The sequence below is a fragment of the Macrotis lagotis genome, chromosome 6 (genome assembly GCF_037893015.1).
Source record: "Macrotis lagotis isolate mMagLag1 chromosome 6, bilby.v1.9.chrom.fasta, whole genome shotgun sequence".
In the NCBI taxonomy this organism is placed as follows: Eukaryota; Metazoa; Chordata; class Mammalia; order Peramelemorphia; family Peramelidae; genus Macrotis; species Macrotis lagotis.
Window position 1 is genome coordinate 184,059,051 of NC_133663.1, and position 19,549 is coordinate 184,078,599.

Consider the following 19,549-nt stretch of genomic DNA (forward strand, 5'->3'; position numbering starts at 1 on the left):
TAGAAAACCACTTTAGTATCTTTGCTAAGAAAAATCTCAAATGTAAGACACTACTGAAAATGACTTACAACAAAATATATACACACATATTATATATACTATTCTCTCTCTGTATATATTTATAAATATTATATTACTATATACCATATGTTGTAATTATATATTTGGAACTTCTACTTTGTAATTATATTATATATAGCTATTGCATATTTTCATTTACATAATATATTATAAATATTGTGCTATATAAAGGATATTTGTTATTATATCTTCTTCCTGTAGAAACATTTTTTCCCCATCAAAGCATTCTCTTTTTTATAGGGATAACCATTTTCCCCCTTTTATCCTTTGCCCAGAATCTATTATTTTAGCTACTGTGTAAACTGGAACACCTAGAATCAAAAGAGTCAGTAATGAAGACAAAGGATACTTTTGCTCAATTTCTTTCAAAAGAGTAATTTATATACATATATATGTATATATAAATATATATGTATATATGCAAACTATATCTCTTTGAAGGACAAATAGAACCCTTTGTACCTAAAAAAAATATTCTAAGTGACCCATCATCCTAACCATCCATTCCTAATGAATGACACTATTTATTTCTTAGTAGTTAATTTTTATTAAATTCAGGATAGTCATCCAAGATCCTAGAAGTGAAAAGTGCTCCATATTCCTGAATAATTTCATCTTTGGTCCAACTGATTCCACCTGGACCATAGAGCCTTAAAAAATTGTCACAGGAGAACAATGAGAGGAGTGTTTTTTTTTCCTTTCTAGTATTCACTGTACAAAATCATTTTTATCTGCAGAGACTGGGAGCAAGCTACATCCTGCCTTCCGTGCTGCAAAATTGGAAAGTATAATGACTTCACAATACCCTGCTGAGCTGAGTTCTTCTCAAAAACGTGTGACTCCCATTTCTCAGCTATTTAGAGCAGGTCCTCAGCCAACTTAATATTGGGTTGATTTCACTGGAACTTTTGGAAGTTCCCCAAAATGAAATCATCCTTACTAAAAGGTGTTTTTCTGTAGTAAGTATTATTGCTGTTTTCTAGTTCTGAGGCTTTTTTGGCAATAGATTTTAACCTATATAGAAGTATATCTTCTCTGTAAATCTCAGTTTCCTTATCTGGCAAGGGAAGGGACTGGACTAGAAAAACTCTAAGAACCTTTTTAGTTAGAAATCTTAGTTCTAGCCAAAGATTTATAGACATTGGTCAGTTTGAATTGAAATTTGTCTGTTTGGACAAATACTCACATTAAAGAAATTCAGTAACTATCACCATTGTTGACAATAAAGTTTCAAAAATGAGAAATTAGAAAAAAGTCCTTTGAAGATATTCTACTTCATCAACATCCAGAGTATTAAAAATGCTGAAGTTCTTCTATATACAAATGTGTCACCTGTTCAACTCCAAATTTCTCTGCTTGAGTATAGTTAAAGATGGAAATGGTAGAGCTATCTAATTTTAGACAGTTGTCTAAAAATCAAATCTCCCCCCAATCACTCATTAGAATTACAATCAAAACACTAGGGACTGCACATTCAAAACATTAATATTAAGATGTTAGGAGCAGTGTTTCCCATGGAAGCCTTCCTTCCTGAGAGTTCCCTTCTTCAATAAGTTGGATAATTTGTCAAGTTTCATAATTCAGGTTAAGGATGATTTTTACAACTCCATATGTAAATGTAGCCTAATCTCTGGATTTACTCCCCCAAGGCCTCTTGGGTCACTATTATGAGGCTAGCTAAATAAAATAGCAACCACAACAACTAGTATGTCTAAATCTAATGGTCTTTTTTTCATTCTTCAGCCTTTGGCACTTTAGACCATCTCCATTCCTTTTGATAGCTTTGCTTGACTTCCTCTTCTTTATTTTGCCTCTCCTCCTCCTTAATCTCATTGCTTATAGACCTTCACTGATTCACCTCCCTTCTCTTGCTTCCTAGGTATGGGCATCCCTAAAGTTCTGTCTTCATTTTTCTCTCTTTGCTTTCTCTCTCTGATTATTATATCTATGTAGTTTATTTCCAAGTCTATATATAACCCCATTTTTTTTCTTGAATTTCAGTCCCCTATTTCTAAGTGCTTAAGGAACATCTTCACCTAGATGACCTGCTATCTCCTCAAACTTAATATAATCAAAAATGGAACTAATATTTTCTCTCCTAAAACTGTGGATTTTCCTTATTTTGATAGCACCATCATCTTTCAAATGATGCAACTTTGAAATCCCACTCATCTTTGGTCCTTCACTCTCCTCATCCCACATGTTACCTAGTCCTATCAATTTAAGTAGCAAAATATCCATCTCCTTAACCCCATTCTTACCACTTTCCCTCAATTTGAACCATTATTACCTCTTGCATTGACTATTATTATAACCACATAATTGCTTTCCTGGATCCCAATCCCTTCTCTCCCTGGTATGTCTTTTACCTAGCCATTGAAATACTTTTTATATTTTATATTCAATTCATGTAATGAAATAAGCTTTTCCATAACATAGTACAGTAAAAAAGTTGATTATACATGAATCTATATGTCCACTATGCACAACTCACTATTCCTTTCCTACATACAACAAAATTATCATGTAAATTTCTTTTTTTCCTTCCCTCCCCACAAGATAAATAGCCATTAGACAAAAATTGGCATGCTATATGTGTAAAATTATTCTATACATACTACTATTTGTCACTTCTTTTTCTGGATGAAGAATGCATCTTTCTTCTTATGTCTTTTATAGTTAACTTGGGTATTTATAGATAAAGCATATACTTGAAGTCATTGCTAAAACTGTATAATGTTACTATATACATTGTTCTCTTGATACTGCTCATTTTGTTCATTATTTTGTGAAAGTCTTTCCATGTTTTTAAGATCATTGAACTCTTCATTTCTAAGAGTCTGGTAGTATTCCAATCCAATCATATCATTCCTGTTGATAAGGGTCTCTGTAACCTTCATTTCTTTACCATCATATAGAAAGCTGCTATAAACATTTTAGAACATAAAAGTTCTTTTCCTTTTCCCCAATCATCTTTGGAAATAGACTAAGTAGTGGTATTGCTGTATCAAAGATTATAAGTATTCAATAACTCTTTGGATATCATCCTAGATTTCTCTCCAAAATTGCTCTCTCATTGCCATATTCAAAAGCTTTCAATAGCGTCCTTTGGCCTATAGGACAAAATGCAAACTCCTTAAACTGGTATTATCAAATAAAGATATTAATCTTCCATAGTTTTGCTTCTATTTTTCTAGTCCTATTTCACTCTCCTCCCATTCATACATCCCATATTGCAGACAAATTGAGATACTATTACACCTTTTTCCATACTTCAATATACCACATTCCCCATACCTGAAACACATACTTCCAACTCTGCTGGATAGAGCCCTGGTCTTACTTCAAAAGTAGTTCAACAATTTGGAATTATGGCCAAAAATCTATAAAACTTTGCATTGTTTTTGGTCCAGCAATACTAGATCTGTATTGCAAATAAATCACAAAAAGTGTAAAAAACCCATACGCACAAAAAATATCTTTAGTAACTCTTTTCATACTGGCAAAGAACTGGAAATGAAGGGGATGCCCATTAGTTAGAGAATGGCTGAACAAACTATGGTATATGAATTTGAATAAAACACTATTATTCTATAAGAAATTATGCAGGATGGGACTTCAGAATAGCCTGGAAAGACTTCTGTGATTTGATGCTGAGTAAAGAGAACAGAACTAGAAGTTACTAACTGTAACATTAGGGAATGGTCAACTATGAACCAACAAATGGACTTATTCATTTCAGCAGTACAATAATTAAAGATAATTCTTAAAGACTTGTGATGGAAAATCCATGTCCAGAGAAGGAACTATGGAGTTTAAATGTAGACCAAAGCTTACTATCTTCAATTTTTAAAAGTTGTCCTTTGAATTATCTTTTATCTCTTTAATTTCTTCAAGTTTTATTTGATTTTTTCTTTCACAACAGGATTGATATGGATTATATATTTAACATAGATCTACATGTAAAACCTTCATTAGATTCCTCTCTGTCAGGCGGGGGAAAGGGAAGGAGGAAGAAAAATGTGAAACTCAGAACCTTGCAAAAAAAGATTGTTGGAAACTATCTTTGCATGTAGTTGGAAAAATAAACAAATACAATATTTAACAAAAGTAACTCAGATGACTTCTTCTAATTGAAGGATGCTATGAAAGGTTTTCCATCTCTTCATATCTCTTTTTCTTTCTTTTTTTATAATTAAGTCTAATTGATGTTTTTTTTTTTATTTTTATATCACTGTCAGTTCGGGATACAGCAAACTCTCCAACAAATTGAACCCTCCCTCAGAACAAAGAAAAATAGTTAAACCAAAACAAATCATACAGTGCAGAAAATGTTCTGCCCCTACACACACACACACACACACACACACACACACACACACACACACACACACACCTCTAGAGTGTATAGTTACATTTCATTATCTGCTTTCTAGTACTAAGATTGATTATTACAATTACCCAGGGTCAGCTTTCTTTTAGTAATCTGCTCATTCATTGTGTAAAATAATCTACTTCTGCTTATTCATTTAGCATCAGAAGCCACAACTTTCCTATATTTCTTTGAATTTTTCATATTTATTATTTCTTATCAGAGTTTTGGGGCAGTTGTGCTGTGAATAGAGTGCCAGACAAGGAGTTAGGAAAACTCATCATCCTGAGCTTAAATCTGGCCTCAGGTACTTAGTTGTATGACCCTGGACAAGTCACCTAATTCAGTTTATCTCAGTTTCTCATCTAAAGAATGAACTAGAGAAGGAAATAGCAACATACTCTAGTATCTTTACCAAGAAAATCCCAAATGTGGATAAGAAAAACAAATTATAATCCTCTAATCAGTGAACATATGCTTTATTTCTAATTTTTGACACTAAGCAAAAAAAACTGCTCTAAATATTTTTGAAATTTTGTTTATTTTTTCTTTCGACCTCCATGGGGTAGATGAATCATAGTGGGATCACTAGGACAAAGGATAAAGATAGTTTAGTCAGGTCTTTGTTTTCTTGAAAACTCAGAGTTCAAATCGTTTCAGACACTTAACAGCTGTACCCTTGGCAAATCATTTGACCTCTGTTTGCCTTAGTTTCTTCACCTGTTAAAATGAGGATAATAATATCAACTACCTCCCAGTGTTGTTGTAAGGATAGAAAGAGATAATTGTAAAACATTTTTCAAAATTGAATACTAGTTATTATCATCACCCTTATCATCATCATCATCAACACTATTATTATTATTATTATTGTCATTATCATTAGACCACGCTTGTCAATTCATAAAAAGTGAGGTGAAACTTCAAAATTTTTAAATTTATATTTTTCTTATTATTGATCATTTGAAACAATTTGACTCTTTTTTTTCCAGACCTTTTTGCCTCTTAGTTCTCCCCTAGGGGCAGCTAGGTGGTACAGTGGGTAGAGAGCCCTAGTCTTGAAGTCAGACACCTGCCACTTACTAGCTGTGTGACCTTGGGCAGGTCACTTTACCCTGATTTCCTCACATCTAGGGCCATCACCAATAGTCCTGATTCATATCTGGCCATTGGACCAAGATGACTCTGGAGGAGGAAGTGAGGCTGATGACTTAGCATGGCACCCTCTCACTCAAATCCAACTCATTTGCTTGTCCTGGCAACAGCTTCCAACTTTGTCTAAATACCTTTTTTGCTCCTGTCATAGTCTTCCTTGGATTGCACTCACTTGAAGAAATTTGTCCTATTAGATTTTAAGTCCCCCTGAGAACTATTGTTTATCTTTTCTATAACCTATGATATTGTGCATGAAATAGCTGCTAAATTGGTTTTTGAATTATTATCCTTTTTTATTCTAATGTTATGTCATATTCAAAAAGGTTTTACATACCGTGATTCCAAAAGTCAAGTGGTGCTTAGCAGAGAGTATAGGTCCTAATATATTTTTTGGATGATAAGAAAAACTTGCATGAATACAACTATATCTATCTTATGAATATCTAACTCTGAGCTTATTCTTATGGGAAAATTAGTTGGTAATTAAAATTATTACCTCCTCTGATCAACTGTGAATAGAAAGAAAACATTGTAGGACACTGGGTTTGACCTTATTCTTCCATAGATTCAGAATGCTAGAGATGAATTGAATCTTAGAGATAATTTAATAGAGATCATTTAGTTCAGAGCCCTTACTGAGACAGGTAGGTGGCACAGTGAGGACTTGGTTTGGAGTCAGGACAACCTGAGTTCAAATTTGGACACCAGCTGTGTGATCCTGGACAAATCACTTAACCTTTAGTTGCCTCAGTTTACCCATAAAATGGATATAATAATGACAGCAAAGCGACACATTGTAAGATTTTTTTGATTGTGGCATTGTAACAGATTTTATTGATGAAAACACTGAGGATCTCATATGTCACTTACTGAATCTAGGTTTCAAAAGTCACTCAATTAGTTGCTGGGAGCCAAGATTAGACTCCAAGTCTATTGGCATCTTGTACTTCTATAGTAGGCTTCCCAAAAACTAAATCATGTACCGTCATCCTTCCAATCCAACTGAGAGTGCAACTCACAGATGTTGATAAAGTTTCATGTTTCTTGAATCATTTTCTGAGCAATACTCTCTAAATTGTAATTATAGTTTTATTGACTATATGTTCAACAAAATGATAAAATTCAGCAATAGGCTGCCAATGATGCATTTCTCTCATTTTTTTGTATATGGAGCTTTCTGAGGCATCATTATCACCCATAACAGCCATTAAAAACCAAGTAGCAGGATAAATAGAACTTAGAACCAGGCCTTTGAAGCACTCTATTGAAAAATGTTAAGCCAAGATTTTTCACAAATAATGAAGTCTATTCAATCACACTGCTTTTACGAAGATATTATTAATCATTTTAGTGATAATTCAAAGTTTTGCCAACTAATAAAATATAATAAAATTGTTTTTTAAATGTTATTTAATCTTTATTCTATTTCTATTTTTGTAAATGATTAAAGAATATTTACTCTATATATTATACACATACAACAACATATATAGCCTATATATTAAATTTTTACAATTTATTATATAGTATATATAATATTTTTATATATTTATTATACACATATTTGTATATTTCACACATATAGTATATTTTTATTATACACACATATTATATATATATTGGGATGTTTGCTCAGGAACATTTACTGATCAAAGTACACATCAAAAATGTTTGAAGATCACTGGGATAAAGGACAAGTCATTGAACTTGGAAACAGAAAATCCTTCATTTAGATTCTTCTCATGGGCAAGATCCTTAACTGATTTCATCCTATTTCCCCATCAGCAAAATGGGAAATTTATCTTTCACACCCACCTCATAAGGCTATTGGGATGCTAAAATGAGAAATTATAAAGTTATTGAAATTTTAGTTAGATAACTAGTTATATAATAAAGCATTATGTAATGAAGTGCTATGTAAATGTCAGTTATTATCGTTGTTGTAAAATCTCCCTAAAACCTATCTTCCCATTGGTATAAAGACCTCCTTTCATCATGGAAATTCCCTCCATCTATTATATCCACTAACATGGATCAATAACTCATGTTTAATGTTCAGGCTAAGAAAGTTGCCTGGAGATATTAAATGGGTTGCCAATGATCACATAATTAGCATGTGTCAGAAGCAGGACTTCCTGGCTCCCAAGAGGGCCTCTTTCTCTTACTCTTCTTGAATTCTTACTATTGCTCCATTCCATTCAATTCTATAAATATTTCTATATTGAGTTTGACTAAAGGAGGCCATGGATTCAATGAAATATTGAGGAAATGTTAGGTTTGTACTATTCTTATGGAACTACAATTTAAGCTAGAGAGGCACAATGGATAGAGCTTCAGTCTGGAGTCAAGAAGACCTGAATTCAAATCCTACCTCAGAAACTTACTAGCTGTGTGTGTTTGAGCAAGTCACTTAATCTCTGTTTACCTCAGTTTCCTCATCTATAAAAAGAGCTGCAGAAGGAAATGGGAGGCCACTCCAGTATCTTTGCTAAGGAAATTCCAAATGGAATCAGGAAAACTCAGACATGACTGAACAAAAAACATTAATGGACTTAGATCCTAGATCTAGAGTTGGAAGGGAGCTTAGAGGCCTTCTAAACCTACTTTATCCATTTACACAATGCAAAACAGCATAATTTTAGAAATAAGCCTAGAGAAGTCCAGCTAGTATCTTATCTAAGTTTACACTGGTACTAAGCATAAGAGGCAGTATGTGAACCCAGGTCTTCCATCTCCAATTTCAAAAAATCATATGGGATTTGGACATGGAATTTGAGCAAAACAAGATGGATATATAGATATAGATATATAGATATCATTCTTATAGTTGCACAAGTGAGCCTCATAACTGATAAACTAGTGGTGAATGTTGGATTAAAGTTTGCAGTCTATTATAAAGGTCTATTAGAAAAAACCTATCTAATTATTCCTATATGATTTATGCAAAATAACAATCTGATTAATACTGATTAGAACAGAGTAGGAGTTCAAATGAATCATTTCTCACAACATCCTGGGATTGGAATTACTTTGGAATTGTTTTAAACATTTTATGTAAAGTTCAAGATATTATTTATTCATACCATGAAATGACTTCCTATTATAAAAGGATGATGACTGACCATAGTCATGCCTTAACCTTACAATGAAGAACTGCAGCTGGGCGCAGGCAGAGTTAATAGCTTTCTAAAGTTGAAAGCAAAAGCATTTTGGAATTAAACCCTAATTATTTGTTGAGGCTTGATAATTATGCTTATTTCTCCCCCACAGAAAATCAGATGCCTTTATCAGAAAATTCAAAGGGCAACTTATCAAGTATAGAATCGATCCTTCAAACTCTTAAAAATAATTCAGGTAAATAGAAACTTAAAATCATGTTAATGATAATGTAAAGAATGGCTATTAATAATATGGTCTCAAAATACCTTTTTTTCCTGAAGAAGGACGAAGGAAAATAAATTTTCTATTCATTTGACTACAATAAAATCTTTTTTAAAAAACAGAAATGATAAGTAACAGAGTTAACTGCAGATGAACAGATTTTTTTTTCTCTGAATAGTTTGTTAGATTTGAAGGGGAATGTTATTTGACTCATGATATCTCCAAATACAAGGTCAGTTCTGATATTTAATTTTTCTGAGTCTCAATTTCTTATTTAATTAAATGAGATGATCAAGACAATCCTCAAACCCTTGTCCAATTCTAAATTTTATGATTCTATCATTCTCTGAAATTAGAGAGAAGGATGAAAGATTGAGTAGAGATTCTTTTATTTTTGAGGAGTAAAAAAGTAGAGTTTAGAAAGTTCACTTTAACTGGTTTTTTAAATTAAGGAGGAGATGAAATAACAACCACTACAGAATTAAATTTCCTTTAATTAGATATTTATTTATTTTTAACAATCTTTTTTTATTCCTGAGTTCCAAATTCTCTCCTTCCTTTTTGCTCTTCCTCCACCCATTGGGAAGTAAGAATTGTGGTATCAATTATACATGTGAAATCATGCAAAAAAATATGTTCCATGTTATACACGAAAAAAGAAAAAAATGAAAGTGACAAAAATATGTTTCAGTCTGCATTCAGGGCACTTCTGGGAAATGTATAGCATTTTTCATCATAGAACCTTTAGATATATCTTGGATTGTCTTGATCAGAGTAGCTAGGTCTTTTACAACTGATCATTGTTGCAATGTTGCTATTACTCTGTTCAATGTACTCCTGTTTCTGTTCACTTCACTTTGCATCAAATCTAGTAAGTCTTCCCAGGTTTTTCTTGCTCATCATTTCTTATAGTACAATAATATTCCAACACAATCATATACCACAACTTGCATAGTCCTTCCTCCAATTTCCCATGTCTTATCACCACAAAAATAGACACTCCAAATATTTTTGTATAGATAGGTCCTTTTATCCTTTTCTTGATCTCTTTGGAATACAGACCTTGTAATAATATTGCTGAGTCAAAAGGAATGCACAGTTTTAGAGTCCCTTGGGCATGGTTCCAAATTGCTCTTCAGAAAGGTTGATCAGTTCACATCTCCACCAACTGTAAATTATTGTGCCTATTTTTCCTCATCCTTTCCAGCATTTCTTATTTTCTTTTTCTGTCATATTAGTGAATCTGGGAGGTATGAGGTTGTAACTCTGATGAGTATTTTTCCCTTGTGGATATTGATAGCTTTGATTTCTCCTGAAAACTGCTTACTCAAATTCTTTGATATGCATACAACTAGAATTTATATAAAGCTTTAAAGTTTGCAAACACTTTGCAAGTAGCATCTCTTTTTACCCTCCCAATAATACTGTTATTGTTTCCATTTTTCAGATGAGAAAACCAATGCACATAGAAGTTGAGACTTTCCTCTTCCACTTCCTCTTCCTTCTCCTCTTTTTTTCTTCTTCCTCCTCATAAATGATGTTGCATACAAAGTCAGATTTGTTGATGTCAGATCCAGAATCCCATCCATTGGGCTTCCTAGTAGCTGTAAATGACTCTTGAGGAACTTTTAAAAGGTCTGAAATCACTGTGGGGACTTTGATGGGAAGTTGATGAAAGATTATTAAAATTGAGCAACAGTGAAGACTTGACTGAGATTAAATATTGCCTCAGAAAAATAAAAAAGATAGTAAGATCTTAGTTTGAACTCTTACTAGCTATCTGATTCTTTATAATGCCTGAGGTAATAAGGAACAAATGAGATAAGGAATATAGAATGTTTTGTAAAATTTAAAGTGGTACATCAACTATGATGATAAGAATGACTTCCTAGCAAATTGAAGTAATTTCATTTTTTTTTCTCTAACCAGAAAGGGGAATAGTTCTGGTTGCCCAAAGTCACTAATCTAAGGTGAATACGTTATGATACTAACTTGGTGTTTAACAATTCACAATGATGATGATAAAAAGATTTAGTAAATATGAAAGAAAATATGCCATGGAAGGATAGGAGATTGTGATTAACTTTCTTGTTTATTCACCAGAGCCTAACATCAACAGATCATCCAATTCTAGATGATCTTATTTCCTTTGTTTCATAAATATTAGTCTTTTCTGGTTTTCCTCTTTTCTCTATATGTACTCTCTCTTTATCTTTGCTTTCTCATCATTTACTCAAACATGTATATTCCCAAAAGAATTATTCCCTTTTCTCCTTACTTGGCAATAACATTCTTGATCAAGAGTTTCAAAAATCACCTCTACTCAGATAGCCCCCAGATATGTCTCTAGTCCTGACTCATCTTCTGAATTATAGACTTGTATATTTAAATTCTTAAAAGACATCTCCATCTAATGTCCCACTAGCATCTTCAGCTCAAGATCTCTAAAACTAAAGTTACTGTCTTTCACTCTAAATCTGTTGGCTTCAGTATTTTTGTCAGAGACCTGGCCCTTCACCCAGTCTCCCATGCTTACCCCCTTTGAATTGTCTTTGACTTTTGCCTCTCTCTCATCTGTCATAGCTAAACATCTATGCAAGTCCAAACATAAAAATCTCCTTTTAAGAGATCTTGTATCCATATGGTAATATTATGATCCTGCCTCCACTTTTTTCAATCTCTGATCCACCTTTCATATCATTTCCAGAAAACATTTTCTTTTATACTTGATCTGATCATATTATTCTTCTACCCAAAAATCTTCTGTAGCTTCCTTACATGCCTTCCAATGAAAAGTTCAGATTCTTTTTGACTAGTTTTCAAAGAACTCCACAATCTGACAACTTGGCACTTTTTAAAGCTCTTTCTTAACATAGCTCCTCTAGGTTAGAGGCAAACTGAAGCTCATTAAGTCATAGACTGTCAGAGATAGAATGGATCTGAATTATTTGTCCTCAAATCAACAATTATATTCACATATCTTGGGGACTTCACTTAGGCTGTGTCCTACATCAGGAATATTTTCCATTCCCCATTGTCATCTGTTGAAGTACTTCCTAATTCAAATGTCTCCCATGAAGTCTTCTTTTTCATGAATCTGCTTCTTTTAGAATTCTTTTAGACCGCTGTTGGTAGAGTGGAGAGAAATGAGTATAGGGGTCAGGAAGACCTGAGTTCAAAATTGGCCTTATTAGCCATGTGAGCCTGGGCAAATTACTTGACCTGTCATTACCCTGATTTCCTCAATTGTAAAGTAGGGATACTAATAACACCTACCTTACCAGGTTATTGTGAGGATCATATAAGGTAATATTTATAAAAGCTCTTAGCATTTAGTAAGTACAATATAAATGTTTATTCTTTCCCTTCCCCCCATGATCCCTATTGATATTCCTTCTTAATCATTCTTTATGTAGATTTTTTATTTTGTAGCTAATGCAATCACAATGTAACAATTATCTTTTTACATATCATCTCTTTATTAGATTGTGATCTCCCAAAAGAAGTCATTTATTAAAATCACCTATTTCATTATATCAACACCTCACACCCTATACAAAGATAAGATCAAAATGGACGCAGGATATAGACATCAAAAAACATTATAAGCAAACTAGGAGATCAAGGAACAGTTTACCTGTCAGATCTATGGGAAGGGAAGCAGTTTATGACCAAGGAAGAGATGGAGAACATCATTAAAAACAAACTAGATAATTTTGATTACATTAAATTAAAAAGCTTTTGCACAGACAAAATCACTGTAACCAAGATCAAAAGAAATATAGTAAATTGGGAAACAATTTTTACAACTAGTGTCTCTGACAAAGGACTAATTTCTAAAATATACAAAGAACTGAGTCAAATTTTTTTTAAAAAACAAGTCATTCCCCAATCAACAAATGGTCAAAGGATATGCAAAGGCAATTTACAGGTGGGGGAAATCAAAGTGATCCATAGTCATATGAAAAATTGCTCTAAATCACTACATATTAGAGAAATGCAAATTAAAGCATCTCTGAAGTACCACTTCAAACCTCTCAGATTGGCCAATATGACCAGAAAGGACAATGATCAATCTTGGAAGGGATGTGGGAAATATGGGACACTAATACATTGTTGGTGGAACTATGAATTCATTCAAACTTTTGGGAGAACAGTCTAGAACCATGCCCAAAGGGCAACAAAAATGTTTGATCCTTTGATCCAACTGTACTACTATTAGGTCTATGCCTTGAAGAGATTATGATAAAGGGTAAAAACATTACAAGTGATGTACAAAAATATTCATAGCAGCTCTGTTTGTGGTAGCAAAGAATCAGAAATCAAGGGAGTGTCCATCAATTGGGTAATGGCTTAATAAGCTGTGGTATATGTATATGATAGAACAATATTGTTCTATTAGAAACCAGAAGGGATGGGAATTCAGGGAAGACTGGAAGGATTTGCATGAACTGATGCTGAGCGAGATGAGCAGAAGCAGAAGAACATTGTACACTCTAACAGCAAGATGGGGGTGATCATCAATCTTAATGGACTTTCTCATTCCATCAGGGCAACAATCAGGCATAATTTGGGGGTATATACAATGAAGAATACTATCTGTATCTAGAGAAAGTATTGTGGAGTTTGAGCAAAGACCAAAGACTATTACCTTTAATTTAAAAAAAAAACCATTATCATATATAATTTTGCTATCTCTTATACTTTATTTTTCTTTCTTAAGGATATAATTTCTTTCTTATCACATTCAACTTAGATCAATGTATACCATGGAAACAATGTAAAGACTAACAGACTGCCCTCTGTGGGGGTGGGAGGAGGGAAGCAAGATTAGGGGAAAATTTGTAAAATTCTAAGTCTGATAGGCACGTGATAAATTCATGAATGAATGAGATTTCAAAAATCTTTCCAGAGAATGATTCTCTTCACAGGACAGAACTAAGATAAAATACCAACCTATTTCCAGTAAAACATTTTTCATCAAAAACAGGTAGCAGTAGGTTTTTTTTTTTTAGGCTTTTGCAAGGCAAATTGGGTTAAGTGGCTTGCCCAAGGCCACACAGCTAGGTAATTATTAAGTGTCTGAGACACCTAACTGGATCTGAATGCAGGTACTCCTGACTCCAGGGCCGGTACTTTATCCACTGCACCACCTAGCCTCCCCTAGGTAGCAAACTCCCCATCTCCATCTCTCAGTTTACTAGCTCTCCATCACTAGAACTGATGTGGCTAAGGGAATTTGAAAGCATACTTGATAAAGTTGTCCTTTTGATCACCTAGAAAATAGCTCTTAGTTAAGTCTTGATTTACTTGATTTCACTGTCACCCAAATACTTTTGAGGAACTGGCATGAATTATGATGCATTAATAATAAATTTAAATATCTTGGCCATCAGTCAGGGTTCAGAAATTGTCTTTGGCTTAAGATGGAGCTTAGAATATAATTAGAGGGGTAGCTAGATAGCCCAGTTGATAGAGCACTGACCTGGAGTCAGGAGGATCTGAGTTCAAATCCAGTCTCAGACACTTAATACTTACCTCTGTGACCTTGGGCAAGTCACTCAATTCCATTACCTTGAAAAAACAAGAGAAGGGAAGGGAAGGGAGGGGGAGGGGAGGGAGTGTGAAAGGGGGGAAGGGGGAAAGAAGGGGGAAGGGGGAAGAATAGGGAGAAAGAAGAAAGGAAGGAGAAAGCAAAGGAAAGGAGGAAAGGAAAGGAAAGGAAATAAAATAGAATGTAACTAGAGGAATACTATTCTTAAAATCTTTCATGAAGATGGCAACCATTGTCAGTTTTGGTATGGTGTATTTCAGCTATGTGATTAAAATAATTGCAATGGAGAAACAAGTGACTTTCAGGTTCCTTCAAGATTTTGACAAAATCTTCCACAGAATCTCCAGTTGAAGATACTGATTATATTCGACATTCATCATCATTGGCTGTTTCTTCTATTGTTGCTTCCTTTTGTCAAATACCACTAATATGGGCTATAAAAACTAATAGCATGTGACCTCAAACTTGTTCTCTTTTTAAGTTTATTTCATCTAGGTTTAAGTGAAGAAAGCTGTTATCTTTTGTTTAGAATTCCATTACTCATTTACCTTTTTATTAAGCATATACAATCAGTTCAGCTATAACTACTCTCCCCCCAAAAAAGCATGGGGTTATGCAAAATTGTGCAATTAAAACCACAAGTCTTATGGGGTAAATAGGGTTGGAGATACAATACTCAAAAACTTCATCAGTGACTCATAAAAAAGATAGGAACCAAATTTTAAAATAGTAACATAGGGCGGCTAGGTCGCGCAGTGGATAGAGCACTGGCCCTGGAGTCAGGAGGACCTGAGTTCAAATCTGACCTCAGACACTTAATAATGACCTAGCTGCCTTGGGCAAGCCACTTAACCCCATTGCCTTGCAAAAAAAGAAAAAAAATAGTAACATGGTCCTAAACATGTTAAATGATTAAGAGATACATAAATATTATGAAAATAGTGTGGGTTGCTGCTCAATTTGCAACTGGGTTTGTGACCTGCAAAGACTTTGGGGCCAGAGACCACAGTAGAACGTGGGGGAGTGCTAACTAGCCTTCCTCCAACCACAGCTCCTGCTACACCAAAAGATATATACATTAAATATAGTACTTTACCTTTAAAGAGACCTGAAGTTTGCCTGTGGAAGTGAATTGCAATTTAGCTAATGAAGCAGATAGAGCAACCAGCTCTGGAGCCAGGAGGACCTGAGTTCAAATTTGTCCTAGACACTTAATTTTTAATAGCTGTGTGACCCTGGACAAATCACTTTACCCTCATTGCCTCGCATCCAGGGCTATCTCTGATCATCTTGATCCATATCTCATCACTGGACCCAGATGGTTCCAGAGGAGAAAATGAGACTGGCACATTAGCACAACATCTCCTTACTCATATTCAACTCACTTGTTTGTCATGGCATCACCTCCCTGATGTCATGATCTTCTTTGAGAAAGAAGGGCAAACATCATCATCTTGTAAGTATGAAGTGATGCCTCTTTCTATTCTCCCTAATTCAGCAAACTCAAAACCAGGGTTATTCTCAAATTGTTCCCAAATAGGTCCCAAATATACATTTAGCCTTGAAACAAAGTCCATTTTCAAAATAAGCATCATAGCAGAACTAATGACACTCCTAATGGGTCAATGAGCAGGAAGAAATCTTGGTTTTCATTTGTAGACATCCAGAATAGGAAAATATAAAGAACATTGGTCTCAGAGTTAGTTAGCTCTAGCTTTAACTAAGCCATCAAGGGATCCCTTCCAGCTCCAGGATCCTGTGATCCCATTATTCATAGGTATCATCTCCAAACAACTAACAAATAATTGAATTGAACTGAATTGAATTGAATTCTTCCTATCTCTCTCTTCTCTTTACTTGGAAGCACTCTTTCTTTGTGACTGAAAGAAGCGATTTCTGAGAAATGATAGATGCACCCCTGGATCCTTCTAGCAGACAGTCTTCATATTAGCAGACCCACCACCCACACTAGTCATACTGATCCCTGTAATATAGAAGCCTCTGCCCAACTTAAAATCTGAACTTTTCAGTAACTGTTCCTCATCTATGTGTAGCAATAGAAAAATGCTCTGAGAGTGGAGAAGATGAGAGACCTCCATTTACAGATAAACAACCTCACTTTTTGACTCTTTAGCGTAGTCATTATAAAGCACTCAGAGCTGATCACCAGTCAGATTACTGGACTGACTGAACATTTCTTACCCTATAATTTTGCATTTAGAGAACATCTCATGCTGTGGCGCTAATGGTTCTTAGATTGTTCCATTGTGACTGTTGGACTCTGACCTTTGGGGGGGGGGTGTTAGCCTCAGAGAAGGCAAGTTGCTCTGAATGCAAGGAATATTTTTGATATTTCCCTGACTCAGGTGGCTTTTTTGTTTCTGTATTATAGGAGGCATTGATGCCTTGGTGGGGAGGGGCTGTTGCAACTACTATCATTCCCTATGATCAGAAGGGCAGAGCAAGGATAGAGGTCTCAAAATGTAGTCAGAAATTTTGAGTGGATCACCTTCATGCCCTTCATGTGTCAGGTGCTTTCATATGGAGATAGCCAAATTTTAAAATAGTAACATAGTTCTAAACATGTTAAATGATTAAGAGATACATAAATATTATGAAAATAATGTGGGTTGCAGCTCAATTTGCAACTGGGTTTGTGACCTGCAAAGATCTTGGGACCAGAGACCATGGTAGAATGTAGGAGAGTGCTAACAAGCCTTCTTCCAACCACAACTCCTACTACACCAAAAGATAAACATTAAATGTAGTACTTTACCTTTAAAAAGCATTATCAGATGCTTTTTAAATCGCAAAACTCATGTGATATTTAGAGGAGAAATGCATATTTATATGGGCTCTTCATTACCAATCAAAGAATACCACACTTAGAAGAGGCTGTAGAGGTCAAGTAGTACAACCCATATCTCAAATTTATTCAGGAGAGTTAAACGGAGATTGTAAGCAGCTATTCTCAAATTTTGGGGTATCAGGAAACATTTATGCTTTTATTTATTGAAGACCCCAAATATATCCACTGATGTTTATTGTATTAAAAATTACACTGTTCTTAGCATTATTATAAAAAGTTTGAAAATGTCTTAGGTACACCTAGGAATCTCTCAACTATACTTTAAAAACTACTACTGTGTAGAATCAATATACATATAAACATATATATGTATATACATATAAACAACATATATTCATACATGAACATGCACAAGCATACATGCATGCATGCATAGTTACACACTTCATAAATAAAAATTGTCCCATTGAGACCAGTAAAGTTGAAAATCCTAAGGTGCAAAGAAAGAAATACAAAGGTGAAGTCCTTTCAGGTATAAATGAACACATCTGAAGGGATTCTAAAGACCTTGAGTAATGCAATTGCATATGAAAAGGCCAATAGTGGCAATGAACTTGCCCCCAGAACATAAGCTGCCCAAATACTTATTAAAAGACACAAGAACTGTGATATTTACTGGAGCAGTCAACCTAAATTGGAGAAATTCATCTCGTTGAGAGAATCTGATTTGAACCAAGAAAAAAATTGCTGAATAGGAGAGGATCTATCTTTCCTACCTCCTTGAACATCACAAACTTCAAAGCCGACACTCAGAGGAAGTTTCTTGGTGGGGAGGGGGTGTTGCCAAGCTTGGATTAGGGGGCTCTTTTCTGATAGAGTACAGTAGCATTCCAGGTGAAAAGAACATTGCAGGGCTGCTACATGGCACAGTAGATAAGAGTACCAGCCCTGGAGTCAGGAGAACCTGAGTTCAAACCTGACCTCAAGACACTTGACATTTATTAGCTGTGTAACCCTGAACAAGTCATTAACCTTTATTGCCCTGAAACTTAATGAACAAATGAAATAGCAGCATTCCACCTGAAAGAGGCTGGTCACAACCACTGGAACCTGAAGAAGGAGGTGGTGGAGACTGCAGCTGCCCATTGAAGATTATACCCAGTAAGTTCATTGGATCTATTTGTTCAATATGGATGCCACACCTTTACAACCAAGTCTAGGGGTCAAATAAAGCAAGTTTAGCTGAGCAGTAGAATAATTCATCTAACATCAAAACTAATGCCCCAATCTGAAGTGACATATGTGAGGGCTCTACATAGAGAGAGAGAGAGAGAAAAAAAATATCTAGACCTTAATGTTGTGCATTGCTTGGACCACATGATTCCCTGTACATAGGTCTCACTACATTGTACTTTATACTTTTGCCTACTCTACCTATTTCCTTGGGACTTGTGTATTTATGGGAGAATGTGCCCCAGTTATGAGGAGACAATGCTTGGTAATTCCTTTTCTTATCATCCCATTTGAGCATCTTTTTTAAGGAGTAAATTGAATCTGCTTGGTGGTTGTTGGGTTTTTTTTTTGGTCAGTTGTTCATTCATGTTTGACTCTTCATAACCCCATGGACCATAGCACTTCAAGCTGTTCTAAACTGTTCGAGCTCATGTTTAATCCTTCTATGATATTATCTATCTCATCCTTTATTGTTCCTTTCTCTTTTACCTTCAATCTTTCCAAACATTAGGGTCTTTTTTCCTTTTTCTTTTTTTTTAATTTAAGGCAATGGGGTTAAGTGACATGCCCAAGGTCACACAGCTAGGTAATTATTAAATGTCTAAGGTCACATTTTAATTCAGGTATTCCTGACTCCAGGGCCAGTGCTCAATCCACTGTGCCACCTGGGTGCCCTATCAGGGTCTTTTCCAATTAATCCTGCCTTCTTATTATATGGTCAAAGTATTTAAGCTTCAGCTTCAGTATTTGATCTTCCAATGAATAGTCTGAATTAATTTCCTTAAGTATAAACTGATTTGATCTCCTTACTGTCCAGAGGCACTCTCAAAAATCTCCAGTGCCACAATTCAAAAGCACTGATTCTTCTGGCTTCACTTTCTTCTCACTGTCATACATTGCTACTGAAAAGAAAATAGCTTGGACTATATACAAATCTTTGTCAGCAAAGTGATGACACAATGAT

At 34.7% G+C, this 19,549-nt stretch overlaps 1 protein-coding gene across 3 annotated transcripts in view; it reads left to right on the forward strand.

Moving 5' to 3' along the window:
* Positions 1-19,549, forward strand: part of LOC141491938 (uncharacterized) — a 94,905-nt gene that overhangs the window by 52,723 nt on the left and 22,633 nt on the right. For 2 of the 3 annotated variants that reach the window (XM_074192654.1, XM_074192655.1), the window contains one exon: positions 8,879-8,962. The exons of the other annotated variant lie outside the window; for it this stretch is intronic. In XM_074192654.1, coding sequence (XP_074048755.1) covers positions 8,879-8,962 — 84 coding nt within the window. The remainder of the gene's footprint in view (positions 1-8,878; positions 8,963-19,549) is intronic. 3 annotated transcript variants of the gene reach the window in all.